We start from the raw sequence: 18,640 nt of genomic DNA on the forward strand, positions 1-18,640 counted from the left end.
CAAAGAAAAAAAAACAGATTCATTATCTGCTTTAATCTATAAGCAGTGCCTTAGCAGATCTCTACATTAAGGAACCAAAGCATCATTACGTCAATAGATCTGAAATATAATTAAAAGCAATGCCTTTTAAAACAATTTAGATACTGAAAGATAATTTCAAGAAAATAGCTCAGATGCTAATAAACATAATTCTACTCATCACAGTTGGGTTGCTGTGTGTGGTTGCACAGTACAGTGGCAGTAACATCTATTTCTATGCTTAAGAAATCCCAGATAAAAAAATTTAATATGTCACTATATATAAGCAGCTAGCTATGGTGTATACTTATCAATATGAAAGATTTATGCTATTTTTATCATTCAAAATAAAAGCTGCAATTTGACTGTATTCAGGTTTAATCTGGAAAAATCTGTAGAGCCCAAAACCTTGCCCTTAATCACATACAAAGGATCTCTTTCTTTACTTCCCACTTCCCCATAAAAAGCTAAAGTAAACACAAACTTAAAACACACACACATTTCTAAAACTCATATTGTTTATCTGGCATCTATTACTATAAATATTACTTGTTCAAATATCCTAAAGAGAATCTAATAATAAACAATTACATTGATTAATATATTCTAAATGAGCTAGAAAAAGCAGTAACTCTACAATCTAACAGCATCATCATAATTCATGAGGTCATACCTGATGACTTAGAGATTGAAAAGACTCACAGGTTCCAGACTGCATGACCTTTCTATTTCCAGAGATCCCTAAAGATTGCATTTCCTGTCTTACAAAAGATAATCACAGCCACCTCTATGTCTCAGCATCTTCAGGGCTAGTGAAGAAAACATCAAACAGCAGATCTGTCCATCAGTATCTGTTTAAGTCATCATGAAAATATCAGATCTCATATGCTGTTTATCATCTCCCCTTTGCAGTTATAAACACTGCGTATTAAGAGAGGATGACACAGTTGTATGTGCTGAAGCTGCTAATGCTGTCTGAAAACAGTAAGCTTACTGCTTAGAGCAATTCTGCATCATCCAAACAGAGAATGAGTCACGTCTTTCAGGTTTCCCACTTCTGATACTATAAAGATTTCACGTGCCCAGGAAAGTTTGAATTTTTTGTCATTTCTTTACAAATAAGCAATGTTCTATTTAATTAACTGTCCAATGCATCTGTTGCCATGTTAAAGCGTTAGTTCTTAATTATTGGGCAATTTTCTCCACCTATGACTAAGCTTTAATGATTTAAGAAGCAACATTGTACTCTCTCTTAAAGGACTCTTTCTTCCAAACCATGTGCATCATCACTTATCCAACCCATCAAAATTAGAAGTTCCTAAAAATGATGAATTTTTCTCCTGGAAATCTTTGATAATTGTGTATAATAGCAGATAGATAAATAAGTAAGTGCATATTCACTTTTTAATTCTCAGGAACTATTTTTATTTCATATCTTTCAGACCAACACACTTCAAATCAAAATAATTTTTATACTATTAATAAAAGGTACAAAATCTCCTATAGAACTTAATATGCAAAACACAAAATGCTATTATGAAATTCCAAAACTGCATGGTTAAATCTAAATCTAGGAAATTAAACCTATGTTATTGGCATTTTTAGTCATTTTTCATTGCATATTATTTGTGTTCATTGAGATTCTTATAATGCTCTCTTTTACCACAACAGAGTAGAATTAAGGAATTTTAAGATTAATAAAATACTCTGATGATAGAAAACTGATATCCTCCAAGATTATAAATGGAAATACTTTCTCTTTACCATATTATAAAAGATCATGTTTTAGAAATAAAACAAAGACTAAAATTATATTTAATTGAATGTAAAATTAGGACACCAAATATAACATATTACCCTAAAAGAGTCCTCACATTATATATAGCCTGAATTAATGAACACTTTCTTTATATAGCTCTGAATGCTTTATGTGTATACCTGTGATATAAACTAAATGAAATTTAATGATAGCTAAAAGTACTATACAGAAAATGTTTTTTAAGTGTAAACTAATTACAAACCCGGAGAAGGCAATGGCACCCCACTCCAGTACTCGCCTGGAAAATCCCATGGATGGAGGAGCCTGGTGGGCTACAGTCCATGGGGTCGCTAAAAGTCGGACACGACTGAGCGACTTCACTTTCACTTTTCACTTTCATGCATTGGAGAAGGAAATGGCAACCCACTCCAGTGTTCTTGCCTGGAGAATCCCAGGGACGGGGGCGCCTGGTGGGCTGCTGTCTATGGGGTCGCACAGAGTCGGACATGACTGAAGCGACTTAGCAGCAGCAGCAGCAGCAATTACAAACCAGTATAACTTCCCTTCTCCCATTCACAACATCTGACGAGCATTTGAGCATAATTTGTATTATCATGGAGACTAATGAGTCTTAAAAATTGGGCTTCTTTAAAAGGCTGATGGGTAGAGGCACAGGGGAGATGTTGGTCAAAAGTGCAGACTTCCAGCTACAAGATGAATAAGTTCTAGGGATCTAATGCACAGGATAGTGATTACAGTTAATCATATTGTATTATATACTTGAAAGTTACATATGGTGGTAATTTTTGCAATGTGTAAGTATATCAAATTAAACTTATACAATGTTATATGTCAATTATATCTCAATAAATCTAAGGGAAATGATTATACCTTAAATAGATCTAATTTTTATTTGTAGAAAGAAATTAGTCTTGTTTAATAGTCTGATCCACATTATGCCCTTAAAGAAATTACTGCCTCTAACTGCACAGGTTCAGACAAAATGTTTTGTAGTTTTGGCTGTATGTACACAATGACATACCTGAATGGAAACTCATATGTATTATGATTTATGCATGCAGTATTTACTCTCTTAACATCTATCTCCCTTCCTATATTTATTTCTTCATGTGGAAAATATTAAACATCTTCTTTGTGTCAGATGCTGTGCTACAGAATTCATGACAATGTAGATATGCCATCACAAAAGCAGATAATTAAACAAGTATGCTTTGCCATGACAGAAGATCAAGGGATATGAGACTGATTAATAGGACAGATCCCTAACCTAAGGACCAGAAAAGATCTTCCTAAGGAATTACTGTTAAAACTGAGAAGATCTTGAGTAAATGATATCTGAGGGGTGCTGAATACAGCATGATGAGACCATGAAGCATTAGTAGGACAGAGAGAAGAGATGAGGCTGAAAGGTAAACCAAGGTCTAATCACAGGACTCTTCAGAAACCATTTGAAGAGAATGGACTTAAACTTCAGGGGAATGGGAATCCTTAAACAGAATCATTTTTGTAGTTTAATATTATTCTGGCTATGAGAGAGAATCAATTGAGTAAAATAAAACTGGAAAAGACAAGATATATAATTTGGGGCAGGGGATAATGATGGCCTGAACCAAAGTGGTGGCAGTAGGGATGGAGAGAAATTGATAGATTCCAGATATACTTTTTAGTTAGAAAGAATGTGATGGGAGACTAAATGTGAGAAATGAGGTAGAGAGAAGTGTCAAGGTTTATTCATAACTTCCTAAATTATTATAGATTTCGTCTTGACAGTTCATATATTTTCATCACATGCTCCACTGTATTGTCATTAATTTCACATGTATGTGTTTAGTTTTTATAAAATAGCCAGAAAGTGTTGAGAAGGAAAGCTCATCTGACATTCATTCTGTGACCTCTTAAAATGTGCTTAAATTTGAGCAAAATTATTATAAATGCATAAGCAAAAAATAAACTGAAAGTTGTACTTTTCTTTCATATACTTTGTCACAGCACTGATGATCAGGCTTCTTTTTTTATTATAGTCACTACTTTGTTGTATTTTTTAGATTCTACATATAAGTGATGTCATACAGTATTTGTTTTTCTTTGTCTGACTTATTTCACTTAACATAATGCCCTCCAAGTCCATCCATGCTGCCACAAATGGCAAATTTTAATTATTTTTTACATGGCTGAGTAGTATTCCATTGTGTGTATATACTACATCTTCTTTATCCATTCATCAGCAGCAGGTTGTATTTTCATCTTTTTCACGGTTTCCTAAATAAATGCTGTGAAAAGCTTTTATTTAGGCCCCAGTTGTTTAGTTTTGCTTTTATTTCCTTTACTTTAGGAGGTGGATCCAAAAATTATTGCTGTGACTTATGCTGTGTTCTGCCTATGTTTTCCTCCAGGAGTTTTTTAATATCCAGTCTTAGATTTTGGTCTTTAATCCATTTTATGTTTACTTTTATATATGGTGTTAGAGAATGTTCTAATTTCCTTCTTTTACATGTATCTGATCAGCTTTCCTAGCAACATTTATTGAAGAGACTGTCTCTTCTCCATTGTATACTATTGCCTCCTTTGTTGTAGATTAAATGACCGTAAGTACATGGGTTTGTTTCTAGGCTCTATCCTGTTTCATTGCTCTATATATCTGGTTTATGCCAGAACCATATTGTTTTGATTATTATAGCTTTGTAGTAGTCTGAAGTCAGGGATCATGATTCCTCCAGCTGTGTTCTTTTTTTCTCAAAATTGTTTTGGCTATGCAGGGTCTTTTGTGTTTCCATACAAATTTTAACAATAAAGAAGCAGACTCACAGATACAGAGAACAAACCATAGAGGGAATGTACCTCAACATAATAAAAAAAACATATATGGCAAACCAGCAGTTAATGTTATTCTCAATGGTGAAAATTTGAAATCTTTTCCTCTAAGATCAGGAAAAATATGGATGCTCACTCTTGCCACTTCTCTTCAACAAAGAATTGGAATTCCTAGCCACAGCAATTCAGCAAGAAAAAGAAGTAGTGGGCAACCAAATTGGAAAGAAAGAAGTAAAACAGTCTCTATTTGCAGCTGACATGGTATTATATATAGAAAACCCTAAAGATGGAACCCTCCAAAATCTGTTAGAAATAATAAATAAATTCAGTAAAGCCAGAAGATACATCAAGATACAGAAACCTTTGGCATTTCTATTCATTCATAGTGAACTATTAGAAAGACAAGTTGATGTAACATTCTCCTTTTTCAATTTTCTTTTTAACTGGAGGATAATTGCTTTACAAAATTGTGCTGGTTTCTGCGATGCATCACCATGAATCAACCACCCCTCTTGGGTGCCACACAGTACCAGGTTTGAGCTCCCTGTGTCCTACAGCAAATTTCCACTGGCTATCTGTTTTACATACGGAGATGTATATGTTTCAGTGCTACTCTCTCAACTCATCCCACTCTCTCCTTTCCCCACTGTGTCCACAAGTCTTTTCTCTATATCTGCATCACCATTAGCATCAAAAAAATAAAATATCCAGGAATATTTCAAGAAGGTGAAAGAGCTGTACACCAATAACTATAAGACTGATGAAAAAAACTGATGCATATACAAATAAATAGAAATATATCCAGTGTTTATGAAATGCAGGAATTAATATTGTTTAAAGGTCCATACTACCCCACACTACCCAAAGAAATCTACAGGTTCAATGCAATTCCTATCAAAAATCCAATGGTCTGTTTCACAAAACTAGAAAAATAATTCTAAGATGTGTGTGAAGGGACTTCCTTGGTGGTCCAGTGGTTAAGACTGTGCTTCCATTCCAGGAGTCATGGGTTCTACTCCTGGTCAGGGAATTAAGATCCTGCATGCTGCATGGCATGGCCAAATAAATAAATTAATATTTAAAATAATAATTAAAAAAAATAAAGTATGTATGGAACCACAAAATATCTCAAACAGCTAAAACAACCTTGAGAAAGAAAAAAGTTGGAGGTATCATGCCCCCTGATTTCAAACTATACTACGAAGCTTATGGTGTTCAAAACACTATGAGTAGTGGCACAAAAAAAGAAACACAGATTAATGGAACAGAATAGAAATCTCACATGTGTTTGTACAATGAATTTATGATAAAGAAGCAAAGAACATACAATAGAGAAACAATAGACTCTTTAATAAATGGTATTGGAAAAACTGGATCAGTTCAGTTCAGTTCAAAAGAATGAAGCTAGGTCACTATCTGACAGCATAAACAAAAATTAACTCAAAATGAATTAAAGATTTGAATGTAAGAACTAAAACCATAAAATTCCTTGAGGAAAACACAAGCTGTAACCTAATGCACATAAGTCTTAGCAATGGTTTTGAGGATTTGACTCCAAACGCAAGGGATTAAAAGCAAACATAAACAACTGCGACTGGGCATGCTAAGTTACTTCAATTGTGTCCGACTCTTTGGGACGCTATGGATCATAACCTGCCTTATGGCAGGCTTCTCCATCCATGGGATTCTCCAGGGAAGAACGCTGGAGTGGCTTGCCATGCCGTCCTCCAGGGGACCTTCCTGATCCAGGGATCGAACCATTATCTGGCATCTACCAGCATTGGCAGATGGGTTCTTTACCACTAGTGCCACATGGGAAGCCCCAAACAAATGCGACTACATCAGACTAAAAATCTTCTGCACAATGAAGGAAACCATCATCACAATGAAAAGCAACATACTGAATGGGAGAAGATATTTGCAAATCATATATCTGATAAGAAGCTAGTACCCCAAAATATATAAACAACTCATACAACTCAACAACAACAAACAACCTGATTTGAAAATGGACCCAGTAGCTGAGCAGACATTTTTTCCAAAGAAGACATACAGCTGGCCAACAAGCACATGAAAGGATGTCCAATATCATGTCATTATTAGGAAAATACAAACTAAAACCACAATGAGCTATTACCTCGCATGTGTTAGAATGGCTATCATCAAAAAGACAAGATGTGAAAAATGTTAGGAAGAATGTAAAGAAATGGAAATCCTAAACTGTTAGTGGGACTGCAAATTGGTATAGTCAGAATGGAAAAAGTATGGAGATTCCTAAAAAAAAAAAAAAAATCAAGAATAGAACTACTACATGACCCAGCTATTCCACTTCTGAGTATTTAAGTGAAAAACATGAAAATACTAATTCAAAACTCCTGCATTCATTGCAGCATTATTTACAATAGCCAAGATCTTGAAGCAACATAAGTGTCCGTCAATGGGTGAATTGTTAATGAAGATGTGGTACATATACACAATGGAATACTGCTGCTGCGAAGTCGCTTCAGTCGTATCTGACTCTGTGCGACCCCAGAGATGGCAGCCCACCAGGCTCCCCCATCCCTGAGATTCTCCAGGCAAGAACACTGGAGTGGGTTGCCATTTCCTTCTCCAATGCATGAAAGTGAAAAGTGAAAGTGAAGCTGCTCAGTCGTGTTCGACTCTTCATGACCCCCTGGACTGCAGCCTACCAGGCTTCTCCATCCATGGGATTTTCCAGGCAAGAGTACTGGAGTGGGGTGCCATCGCCTTCTCTGCAATGGAATACTACTCAACCATAAAAAGGATCAAATCCTATCATCTGTGACAACATGGATAGACCTAGGGGTTATTATGCTAAGTGAAGTAAGACAGAGAAAGACAAACATTGTAGGATTTCACTCATATGTGAAATCTAAAAGGACAAAACAGACAAAATAAAATAAAAAACAAACTCAGAGAAACAGAGAACAGATCAGTGGTTACTGGGGGAAAGGGGTTGGAGCGTGGCCAAAATAGATGAAGGAGGTGCATGGTGATGGATGGTAACTGTATTTGTGGTGGTGATCACTTTGTTCACAGATGCCAAATTATAATGTTATACCCAAGAAACTTATATAATTAAAAAAAACTCACTTCAGATATAGCCAGCCTACTGACCCCACAAGCCACGGGGGGTGAGGACTACTAATGGGAGGATAGCATCCTCTACAATAAAATCTTTAGCATGAAACAAATATATGAGACTCCGGAGCCACCCACGGTTATGGCTGGGTGGCATGCTGGGGCTGCTCCTGTTGCTCGAAGCTGACCCTCTTCCCCCCCAAAAATGTTTATTCCAGAGAATACCTCTGAAAACCTAAGTAATCTATTTTGTTTTATGTAATACTGCTTTTTATTTATTTGCTTTTTAAAGTATAAATTAGTTCACTTTCCAAAGTAATTTGGCAAAATATGTTACAATTCTTAAAAACATTGAGTCCTTTCTAGTATTTCATTTGGAGAATCTGTACAAAAGAAATAGGCAGATGAAGGTTTCTGCACAAAGATGTTTGGTGCTACATTCTTAGAAGAGAAAAAACAGAAATAATATGAGAAAGGTTAACTAAATTATGAGACAACAAAATGGAATGCATTAGTAACCAACAAAGATGTTAATGACAATGAAAATGTGTACTGTAATAGAATATTGAATGAAAAACAAAATCCCAATATATTTATGTAGTACAATCTCAAATCAATGCAAAGAAATAGAGGAAAACAACTGAACGGGAAAGACTAGAGATCTCTTCAAGAAAATTAGAGATATCAAGGGAACATGTCATGTAAAGATGGGCATAATAAAGAATAGAAACGGTATGGACCTAACAGAAGCAGAAGATATTAAGATATTATGGTCTTTCTGATAGATTTAGCTATCATTAAAATACAATTTGGGCAATACTACAATTTGCCCGAGCAGCTGCGACCGGCGCACTTAGCATGGCGGAGAGGAGCTTCCCCACGTCCAAGGTCAGGGGCAGAAGCCGGGAGGACCCCATGCCCGAGGGGCGGCGGCCAAGAGGACTGACCCCACGTCCAAGGTCAGGGGCAGCGGCAGGGAGGAGCAACCCCGCCTCCGAGGTCAGGGGTGGCAGCTGAGAGGAGCTACCCACCGCCCGAGGCCAGGGGCAGCAGCCAGAGGTAAAACCCCACATCCAAGGAGTGGTGGCTGCGTGGGCGCAGGAGGGCCTAGAGGAGCTGTTCTACATTCAAGGTCAGGAGGGGCAGTGGTGAGGAGATACCCCTTGTCCAAGGTAAGGAGCAGCAGCTGCGCTTTGCTGGAGCAGCCGTGAAGAGATACCCCACATCCAAGGTAAGAGAAACCCAAGTAAGACGGTAGGTATTGCAAGAGGGCATCAGAGGGCAGACACACTGAAACCATACTCAAAGAAAACTAGTCAATCTAATCACACTAGGACCACAGCCTTGTCTAACTCAATGAAACTAAGCCATGCCCCTGGGGCCACCCAAGACGGGCGGGTCATGGTGGAGAGATCTGACAGACTGTGGTCCACTGGAGAAGGGAATGGCAAACCACTTCAGTATTCTTGCCTTGAGAATCCCATGAACAGTATGAAAAGGCAAAATGATAGGATACTGAAAGAGGAACTCCCTGGGTCAGTAGGTGCCCAATATGCTACTGAAGATCAGTGGAGAAATAACTCCAGAAAGAATGAAGGGATGGAGCCAAAGCAAAAACAATACCCAGTTGTGGATGTGACTGGTGATAGAAGCAAGGTCCAATGCTGTAAAGAGCAATATTGCATAGGAACCTGGAAAGTCAGGTCCACCAATCAAGGCAAATTGGGAGTGGTCAAACAAGAGATGGCAAGAGTGAATGTCGACATTCTAAGAATCAGCGAATTAAAATGGACTGGAATTGGTAAATTTAACTCAGATGACCATTATATCTACTACTGTGGGCAGGAATCCCTCAGAAGAAATGGAGTATGGTCAACAAAAGAGTCTGAAATGCAGTACTTGGATGCAATCTCAAAAATGACAGAATGCTCTCTGTTCATTTCCAAGGCAAACCATTCAATATCACAGTAATCCAAGTCTATGCCAGAACCAGTAATGCTGAAGAAGTTGAAGTTGAACGGTTCTATGAAGACCTACAAGACCTTTTAGAACTAACACCCAAAAAAGATTTCCTTTTCATTATAGAAGACTGGTATGCAAAAGTAGGAAGTCAAGAAACACCTGGACTAACAGGCAAATTTGGCCTTGGAATACGGAATGAAGCAAGGCAAAGACTAATAAGAATTTTGCCAATAAAATGCACTGGTCATAGCTAACACCCTCTTCCAACAACACAAGAGAAGACTCTACACATGGACATCACCAGATGGTCAACACTGAAATCAGATTGATTATATTCTTTGCAGCCAAAGATGGAGAAGCTCTATACAGTCAACAAAAACAAGACCAGGAGCTGACTGTGGCTCAGATCATGAACTCCTTATTACCAAAATCAGACTGAAATTGAAGAAAGTAGGGAAAACCACTAGACAATTCAGGTATGACCTAAATCAAATCCCTTATGATTATATGAGTGGAAGTGAGAAATAGATTTAAGGGCCTAGATCTGATAGATAGAGTGCCTGATGAACTATGGAATGAGGTTCATGACATTGTACAGGAGACAGGGATCAAGACCATTCCCATAGAAAAGAAATGCAAAAAAGCAAAATGGCTGTCTGGGGAGGCCTTACAAATAGCTGTGAAAAGAAGAGAAGTGAAAAGCAAAGGAGAAAAGGAACAATATAAGCATCTGAATGCAGAGCTCCAAAGAATAGCCAGGAGAGATAAGAAAGCCTTCCTCAGCGATCAATGCAAAGAAGTAGAGGAAAACAACAGAATGGGAAAGACTAGAGATTTCTTCAAGAAAATTAGAGATACCAGGGGAACATTTCATGCGAAGATGGGTTCAATAAAGGACAGAAATGGTATGGACCTAACAGAAGCAGAAGATATTAAGAAGAGATGGCAAGAATACACAGAAGAACTGTACAAAAAAGATCTTCACGACCCAGATAATCACGATGGTGTGATCACTGACCTAGAGCCAGACATCCTGGAATGTGAAGTCACGTGGGCCTTAGAAAGCATCACTACGAACAAAGCTAGTGGAGGTGATGAAATTCCAGTTGAGCTATTTCAAATCCTAGAAGATAATGCTGTGAAACTGCTGCACTCAATATGCCAGCAAATTTGGAAAACTCAGCCTTGGCCAGAGGACTGGTAAAGGTCATTTTTCATTCCAATCCCAAAGAAAGGCAATGTCAAAGAATGCTCAAACTACCGCACAATTGCACTCATCTCACAAGCTAGTAAAGTAATGCTCAAAATTCTCCAAGCCAGACTTCAGCAATACATGAACCATGAACTTCCAGTTGTTCAAGCTGGTTTTAGAAAAGGCAGAGGAACCAGAGATCAAATTCCCAACGTCCGCTGGATCATAGAAAAAGTAGGAAACTTCCAGAAAAACATCTATTTCTGTTTTATTGACTATGCCAAAGCCTTTGACTGTGTGGATCACAATAAACTGTGGAAAATTCTGAAAGAGATGGGAATACTAGACCACCTGACCTGCCTCTTGAGAAATTTGTATGCAGGTCAGGAAGCAACAGTTAGTACTGGACATGGAACAACAGACTGGTTCCAAATAGAAAAGGAGTATGTCAAGGCTGTATATTGTCACCCTGCTTATTTAACTTATATGCAGAGTACATCATGAGAAACGCTGGGCTGGAAGAAGCACAAGCTGGAATCAAGATTGCCAGGAGAAATATCAATAACCTCAGATATGCAGATGATACCACCCTTATGGCAGAAAGTAAAGAGGAAGTAAAAAGCCTCTTGATGAAAGTGAAAGAGGAGAGTGAAAAAGATGGCTTAAAGTTCAACATTCAAAAAACAAAGATCATGGCATCTGGTCCCATCACTTCATGGGAAATAGATGGGGAAACAGTGGAAACAGTGTCAGACTTTATTTTTGGGAGCTCCAAAATCACTGCAGATGGTGATTGCAGCCATGAAATTAAAAGATGCTTACTCCTTGGAAGGAAAGTTATGACCAACCTTGATAGCATATTCAAAAGCAGAGACATTACTTTGCCAACAAAGGTCCATCTAGTCAAGGCTATGGTTTCCAGTGGTCATGTATGGATGTGAGAGTTGGACTGTGAAGAAAGCTGAGTGCCGAAGAATTGATGCTTTTGAACTGTGGTGTTGGAGAAGACTCTTGAGAGTCCCTTGGGCTGCAAGGAGATCCAACCAGTCCATTCTGAAGGAGATCAGCCCTGGGATTTCTTTGGAAGGAATGATGCTAAAGCTGAAACTCCAGTACTTTGGCCACCTCATGCGAAGAGTTGACTCATTGGAAAAAACTCTGATGCTGGCAGAGATTGGGGGCAGGAGGAGAAGGGGATGACAGAGGATGAGATGGCTGGATGGCATCACTGACTCGATGGACATGAGTCTGAGTGCACTCCAGGAGTTGGTGATGGACAGGGAGGCCTGGCGTGCTGTGATTCATGGGGTCGCAAAGAGTCATACACAACTGAGCGACTGAACTGAACTGAACTGAAGTGAAAATTGTATTTAAAAGGAAGATTATGAAAAATTGGAAACAAGTTTGTCCTTTTTGATTTTAATATAGGACTTGGGTCACATTAAAAATAAATTTTATTTACTGCAAATAAATGACTCAAAAAATACCTCTAAATAACCTTTGTTAAAAGGATTCAGGCTTACAGCTAAAAGCACAAGCTATGGAGGCAAACTGTAAAGTTCAAATCATGGTTTTACAAACTTGGAATATTTATATATTGTCTGCCTCAGTTTGCACATGCCTGCATGCTAAGTCACTTCTTGTCCGACTCTGTGTGGTTTGATCCTATGGACCCTCCATGCTCCTCTGTCCATGGAATTCTCCAGGCAAGAATACTACAGTGGGTTGCCAGTGCCTGACTCCAGGGGATCTTCCTAACCCAGAGATCAAACTCGCAGTCTCTTGTTTCCTGCATTGGTAGACAGGTTCTTTATCTCTAGCGCCACCTGGAAAGCCCCTGCCTCAGTTTGCTTATGTAAAATGATGATAATCCTACTAGGGTTGTAAGGATGAAATGTAAGTAACACATATGAAACAGTTAAAGCAGTGCCTGGCACAGAGGAATCACTGAATAAATATTTGCTATTGCCATTCTAAGAAAGACACAGTTACAAGTTTGTTATAGTGTCAAAAAATGAAGAAGAATAAACAACTACATACAATAAGATTATAAAACAATTGGAAGTATATAAATGATTGAGTTTAAGATCTGAGGATGAGAGTGTAGACCCTCCAGACCTGGGTAAACAGAATATATTTTTTTAAAATTAGGTATATAATACAACTTTTATACTATAGTGGCTTTGAAGTCAGACAAACATTGATTAAATCTTAGATTAACCAGTTAGTGACCATGAGCCAGTTGCTTAAACTCCTCACCTGTTTCTTCACCTGTAAAATACACTTAATCATACTTAATCATTTCATCTATCTCACAAAGCTGTTTTGAAGGTTAAGTAAGAGAATATACATAAGGCAGTCAGTACAAACTACTAATATATTGAGTTGGCCAAAAAAGTTCATTCAAGTTTTTCCGTAAGATGGTAGAGAAAAACCCAAATAAACTTTTTGGCCAACACAATATAAACTCAATAAACAATAAAAATAATAATAATAATAATATTGTCTATTGGTTCAGGGAAAAGAAGAATCAACAGATCATTTTAAAAGTTGTTAAGCTAAAGGTATGGGGGGATAGTATATAATAAACAAGGGAAGATGACCAGTTCCTTTCCCTTTGTCAAATACAGTAACCACCTCTGCCCTCATTATTCTCAATTTTGCCATTTGCCTCAAAATCCTGGCATAATGTAACCACAGAATAAATGTGGTTGATTTATTAATAATCAGCTAGTCACCAAATCCAGCAAAGATTTTTTATCTTTGTTATTTGCAACCTATCTCAAACTACTGTGTCATTACCTAGTCATGAACTCTCTACAAATGTTCTAGTTTAGCAGTTGATGACCTCCATGGTCTGACCCTGAAATATCTTTCCAATGTTATTAACAGGATCCTCCTAAATTGTCTGATACTGCACCTAAACTCAATAGCTCACCGTTCCCAATAATCACTCTGAGCTTGAGGTCTCTAGCTTTGTTCATGCTATTACATTTTGATCTTGGTTCAGATCCTGGTGCTGCTATTTATTACTGAAGACCATTTTACAAGTTATAAAACTTCCACAGGCCTCAGGTTCCCTATTAGTAAAGTGGAGAAAATAACAGCACCTATCTATATAGTGCTCCTGGAGGATTAGATGATATAAGAATATAAAATGCTTAATGCACACAGTGACTACCTAGAACATAATAAATGCTTTACAACTATTATTGTTATTGTTAGAATGCATGCCTTCTTCCCCTCATCTCCATAGGTCTAAATTTATTAGACATTGAATTTAGCCTATTTCTCCACACACACATATAAATTCATCAAAATTTAACACAACAAATCTTCCACGATTCCTCTTACCACAAACTTTCAGTCTTACCTAGCTCTCTCACAGCTCTTTAACAAATCCTCATTTATCCTTTCTGACTTCTCTGAAATATTTGTGCTTTCTTTTAGAGTTATATATGCCCTTATCTAATCTCTCTTAATTATTAAGTTCTTTAAGATAAAAATCTATATTTGATCATTTTTATATTGCACTTAATATAGTTTCCTGAACTTAATATGTACTTGAAAATATCTATGGAAGTAGTGAAAGAATGAAATCCATATCTTCCTTTCTGGGATAGTTGTTTCAAAACTGGTACTCTAACGGCAAATAGAGGAGCAGTTTCAAAGATGATTCAATAAGGCAAGTATGGTAAGTGTCAGTAAATGTCACAAAATGTTTGTTCTGTTTAATTTTTATTCTCTTTAGTGCTATAGTTGTAGAATGCAAGAATTAGCCTATTAAGAAGCCCTACAGCTCATCAATTAATTCAGTAAAGTTGAAGGATACAAAATTAATATACCAAAATCTATTGCATTTCAATACACTAACAATGAACTATCAGAAAGAGAAGTTAAGGAAACAACTCCATTTACCATCGTATCAAAAAGAATAAGATAACCAGGAATAAACCTACCTAAGGAGGTAAAAGACCTGTACTCGGAAAACTAAAAGACACTGATGAAAGAAATTGAAAAAGAAATAACACATGAAAAGATATACCATATTCTTAGATAAGAAGAATTAATATTATTAAAATGGTCATACCCAAGGCAGTCTACAGATTCAATGCAATCCCTATCAAAATATTAAAGGTATTTTTCACAGAATGAGAACAAATAATGTTAAAAGTTTGTATGGAAACACAAAAGACCCAAATAGCCAAAACAAAAGACCCAAATAGCCAAAACAATCTTGAGAAAGATTAACAGATTAAAGATTAACAGAGCTGGAGGAATCACATTCTTTGACTTTAGTCTATACTAAAAGCTACAGTAATCAAAAGAGCATATTACAGGCACTTCCACCCTACAAAGTACAATTTTGTTTGTTTACCAAGATTTACTAGTTTAAAAGCATATGACTGTGGAGTAACTCTCTCCAATACATCACCAGAGAAAGAAAAATTGTAATTAGAAAGTGTTTTAGTGAGTGAGTGAGTGAAAGTTGCTCAGTCGTGTCCGACTCTGCAACCCCATGACCTGTACAGTCCATGGAATTCTCTAGTCCAGAATACTGGAGTGGGTAGCCTTTCCCTTCTCCAGGGGATTTTCCCAACCCAGGAATCAAACCCAGATCTCCCACATTGCTGGCGGATTCTTTACCAGCTGAGCCACAAAGGAAACCCAAATGAAAGTACTATTGCTCAATCATGTCTGACTCTCTGGGACCCTGTGGCCTATAGCCCGCCAGGCTCCTCTGTCCATGGAATTCTCCAGGTAAGAATACTGGAGTGGGTAGCCATTCCCTTCTCCAGGGAATCTTCCCAACCCAGGGATCAAACCAGGGTCTCATGCCCTGCAGGCAGATTCTTTATCATCTGAGCCACCAGGGAAGTCCTGTTTTAGTGAGGATAGCATCAAACCTAGATGACTAAGTTATAAAGAACAATGTTTGATTGTTTCAAGACATCCCATCTATATCCATCAGTCATTTAAGGTGTTCGATAGGTCAAGGACACAGTTCCCTACACTGGACTTTATGGGTACTATCAGAATTTGCCCTAGTCACCTTCTGTTGTCCACGTTTAGCCGCTGACTATTCCTCCTTCTGACTGGATAGTCTTTCTTTACCAATGTTAATAGTTGAATAAACTTTCTTAGATTTGGGAGTCATTTGGTCCCTTTAAATCAGTGTTTCATATCTCTATGTATTATATGTTGGCTCTAAGTTTTAACTCTCATAAGGTACTTATTACCCTGTATTTAAATAATTTGGGTGCAACATGCTGAAAGAAAATTCTACCATAATGCAGACAAAGAATATTTTCCCTCAATGAAATGGGTCAAATATGTTCAACATTTAAAATTGCATCCCACACTGTAAAAGCAGTGCTAAGGGCAAGGTTCATAGCAATACAGGCTTACCTCAATAAACAAGAAAAAGTCAAATAAATAACCTAAATCTACACCTAAAGCAACTAGAAAGGGAAGAAATGAAGAAACACAGGGTTAAGCAGAAGGAAAGAAATCTTAAAAATTAGGGCAGAAATAAATGCAAAATCCTTAACAAAATTCTAGCAATCAGAATCCAACAACACATTAAAAAGATCATACACCATGACCAAGTGGGCTTTATCCCAGGGATGCAAGGGTTCTTCAATATCCGCAAATCAATCAATGTAATACATCACATTGACAAACTGAAAAATAAAAGCCATATGATTACCTCAATAGATGCAGAGAAAGCTTTTGACAAAATTCAACATCCATTTAGATAAAAACTCTCCAGAAAGCAGGAATAGAAGGAACATACTTCAACATAATAAAAGCTATATATGACAAACCCACAGCAAACATTATCCTCAATGGTGAAAAATTGAAAGCATTTCCCCTAAAGTCAGGAACAAGACAAGGGTGCCCACTTTCACCACTACTATTCAACATAGTTTTGGAAGTTTTGGCCACAGCAATCAGAGCAGAAAAGAAATAAAAGGAATCCAAATAGGAAAAGAAGAAGTAAAACTCTCACTGTTTGCAGACAACATGATCCTCTACATAGAAAACCCTAAAGACTCCACCAGAAAATTATTAGAGCTAATCAATGAATATAGTAAAGTTTCAGGATATAAAATCAACACACAGAAATCCCTTGCATTCCTATACACTAATAATGAGAAAATAGAAAGAGAAATTAAGGAAACAATTGCATTCACCATTGCAATGAAAAGAATAAAATACTTAGGAATATATCTACCAAAAGAAACTAAAGACCTATATATAGAAAACTATAAAACACTGGTGAAAGAAATCAAAGAGGACACTAATAGATGGAGAAATATACCATGTTCATGGATTGGAAGAATCAATAGAGTGAAAATGAGTATACTACTCAATGCAATCCCTACCAAGCTACCAACGGTATTTTTCACAGAGCTAGAACAAATAATTTCACAATTTGTATGGAAATACAAAAAACCTCAAATAGCCACAGCAACCTTGAGAAAGAAGAATGGAACTGGAGGAATCAACCTGCCTGCCTTCAGGCTCTACTACAAAGCCACAGTCATCAAGACAGTATGGTACTGGCACAAAGACAGAAATATAGATCAATGGAACAAAATAGAAAGCCCAGAGATAAATCCACGCACCTATAGACACCTTATCTCTGACAAAGGAGGCAAGAATATACAATGGAGAAAAGACAATCTCTTTAACAAATGATGCTGGGAAAACTGGTCAACCACTTGTAAAAGAATGAAACTTGAACACTTTATAACACCATACACAAAAATAAACTCAAAATGGATTAAAGATCTAAACGTAAGACCAGAAACTATAAAACTCCTAGAGGAGAACATAGGCAAAACACTCTCTGACATACATCACAGCAGGATCCTCTATGACCCACCTCCCAGAATATTGGAAATAAAAGCAAAAATAAACAAATGGGACCTAATTAAAAGCTTCTGCACAACAAAGGCAACTCTAAGCAAGGTGAAAAGACAGCCTTCAGAATGGGAGAAAATAATAGCAAATGAAGCAACTGACAAACAACTAATTTCAAAAATATACAAGCAATTCCTGCAGCTCAATTCCAGAAAAATAAACGACCCAATCAAAAAATGGGCCAAAGAACTAAATAGACATTTCTCCAAAGAAGACATACAGAGGGCTAACAAACACATGAAAAGATGCTCAGCATCACTCATTATCAGAGAAATGCAAATCAAAACCACAATGAGGTACCATTTCACGCCAGTCAGAATGGCTGCTATCCAAAAGTCTACAAGCAATAAATGCTGGAGAGGGTGTGGAGAAAAGGGAACCCTCTTACACTGTTGGTGGGAATGCAAACTAGTACAGCCACTATGGAGAACAGTGTGGAGATTCCTTAAAAACTGGAAATAGAACTGCTTTATGACCCAGCAATCCCACTGCTGGGCATACACACGGAGGAAACCAGAATTGAAAGAGACACGTGTACCCCAATGTTCATCACAGCACTGTTTATAATACCCGGGACATGGAAGCAACCTAGATGTCCATCAGCAGATGAATGGATAAGAAAGCTATGGTACATATACAAAATGGAGTACTACTCAGCCATTAAAAAGAATACATTTGAATCAGTTCTAATGAGATGGATGAAACTGGAGCCTATTATACAGAGTGAAGGAAGCCAGAAAGAAAAACACCAATACAGTATACTAACGCATATATATGGAATTTAGAAAGATGGTAATGATAACCCTGTATACGAGACAGCAAAAGAGACACTGATGTATAGAACA

The 18,640-nt window shown here is 37.3% G+C and overlaps 1 protein-coding gene across 11 annotated transcripts in view; it reads right to left on the reverse strand.

Moving 5' to 3' along the window:
* The window catches only part of SLC4A10 (solute carrier family 4 member 10), a 343,332-nt gene that overhangs the window by 248,720 nt on the left and 75,972 nt on the right, over positions 1-18,640 (reverse strand). For 3 of the 11 annotated variants that reach the window (XM_027559348.1, XM_027559382.1, XM_027559364.1), the window contains exon 1: positions 692-1,000. The exons of 4 other annotated variants lie outside the window; for them this stretch is intronic. In XM_027559348.1, the coding sequence (XP_027415149.1) occupies positions 692-772 (81 nt within the window). In that variant the 5' untranslated portion in view covers positions 773-1,000. Of the gene's footprint in view, positions 1-691; positions 1,002-18,640 lie in introns of those variants that run through there. 4 more of the 11 variants (XM_027559393.1, XM_027559328.1, XM_027559338.1 and 1 more) reach the window with 3 other exon arrangements.

The sequence above is a fragment of the Bos indicus x Bos taurus genome, chromosome 2 (genome assembly GCF_003369695.1).
Source record: "Bos indicus x Bos taurus breed Angus x Brahman F1 hybrid chromosome 2, Bos_hybrid_MaternalHap_v2.0, whole genome shotgun sequence".
In the NCBI taxonomy this organism is placed as follows: domain Eukaryota; kingdom Metazoa; phylum Chordata; class Mammalia; order Artiodactyla; family Bovidae; genus Bos; species Bos indicus x Bos taurus.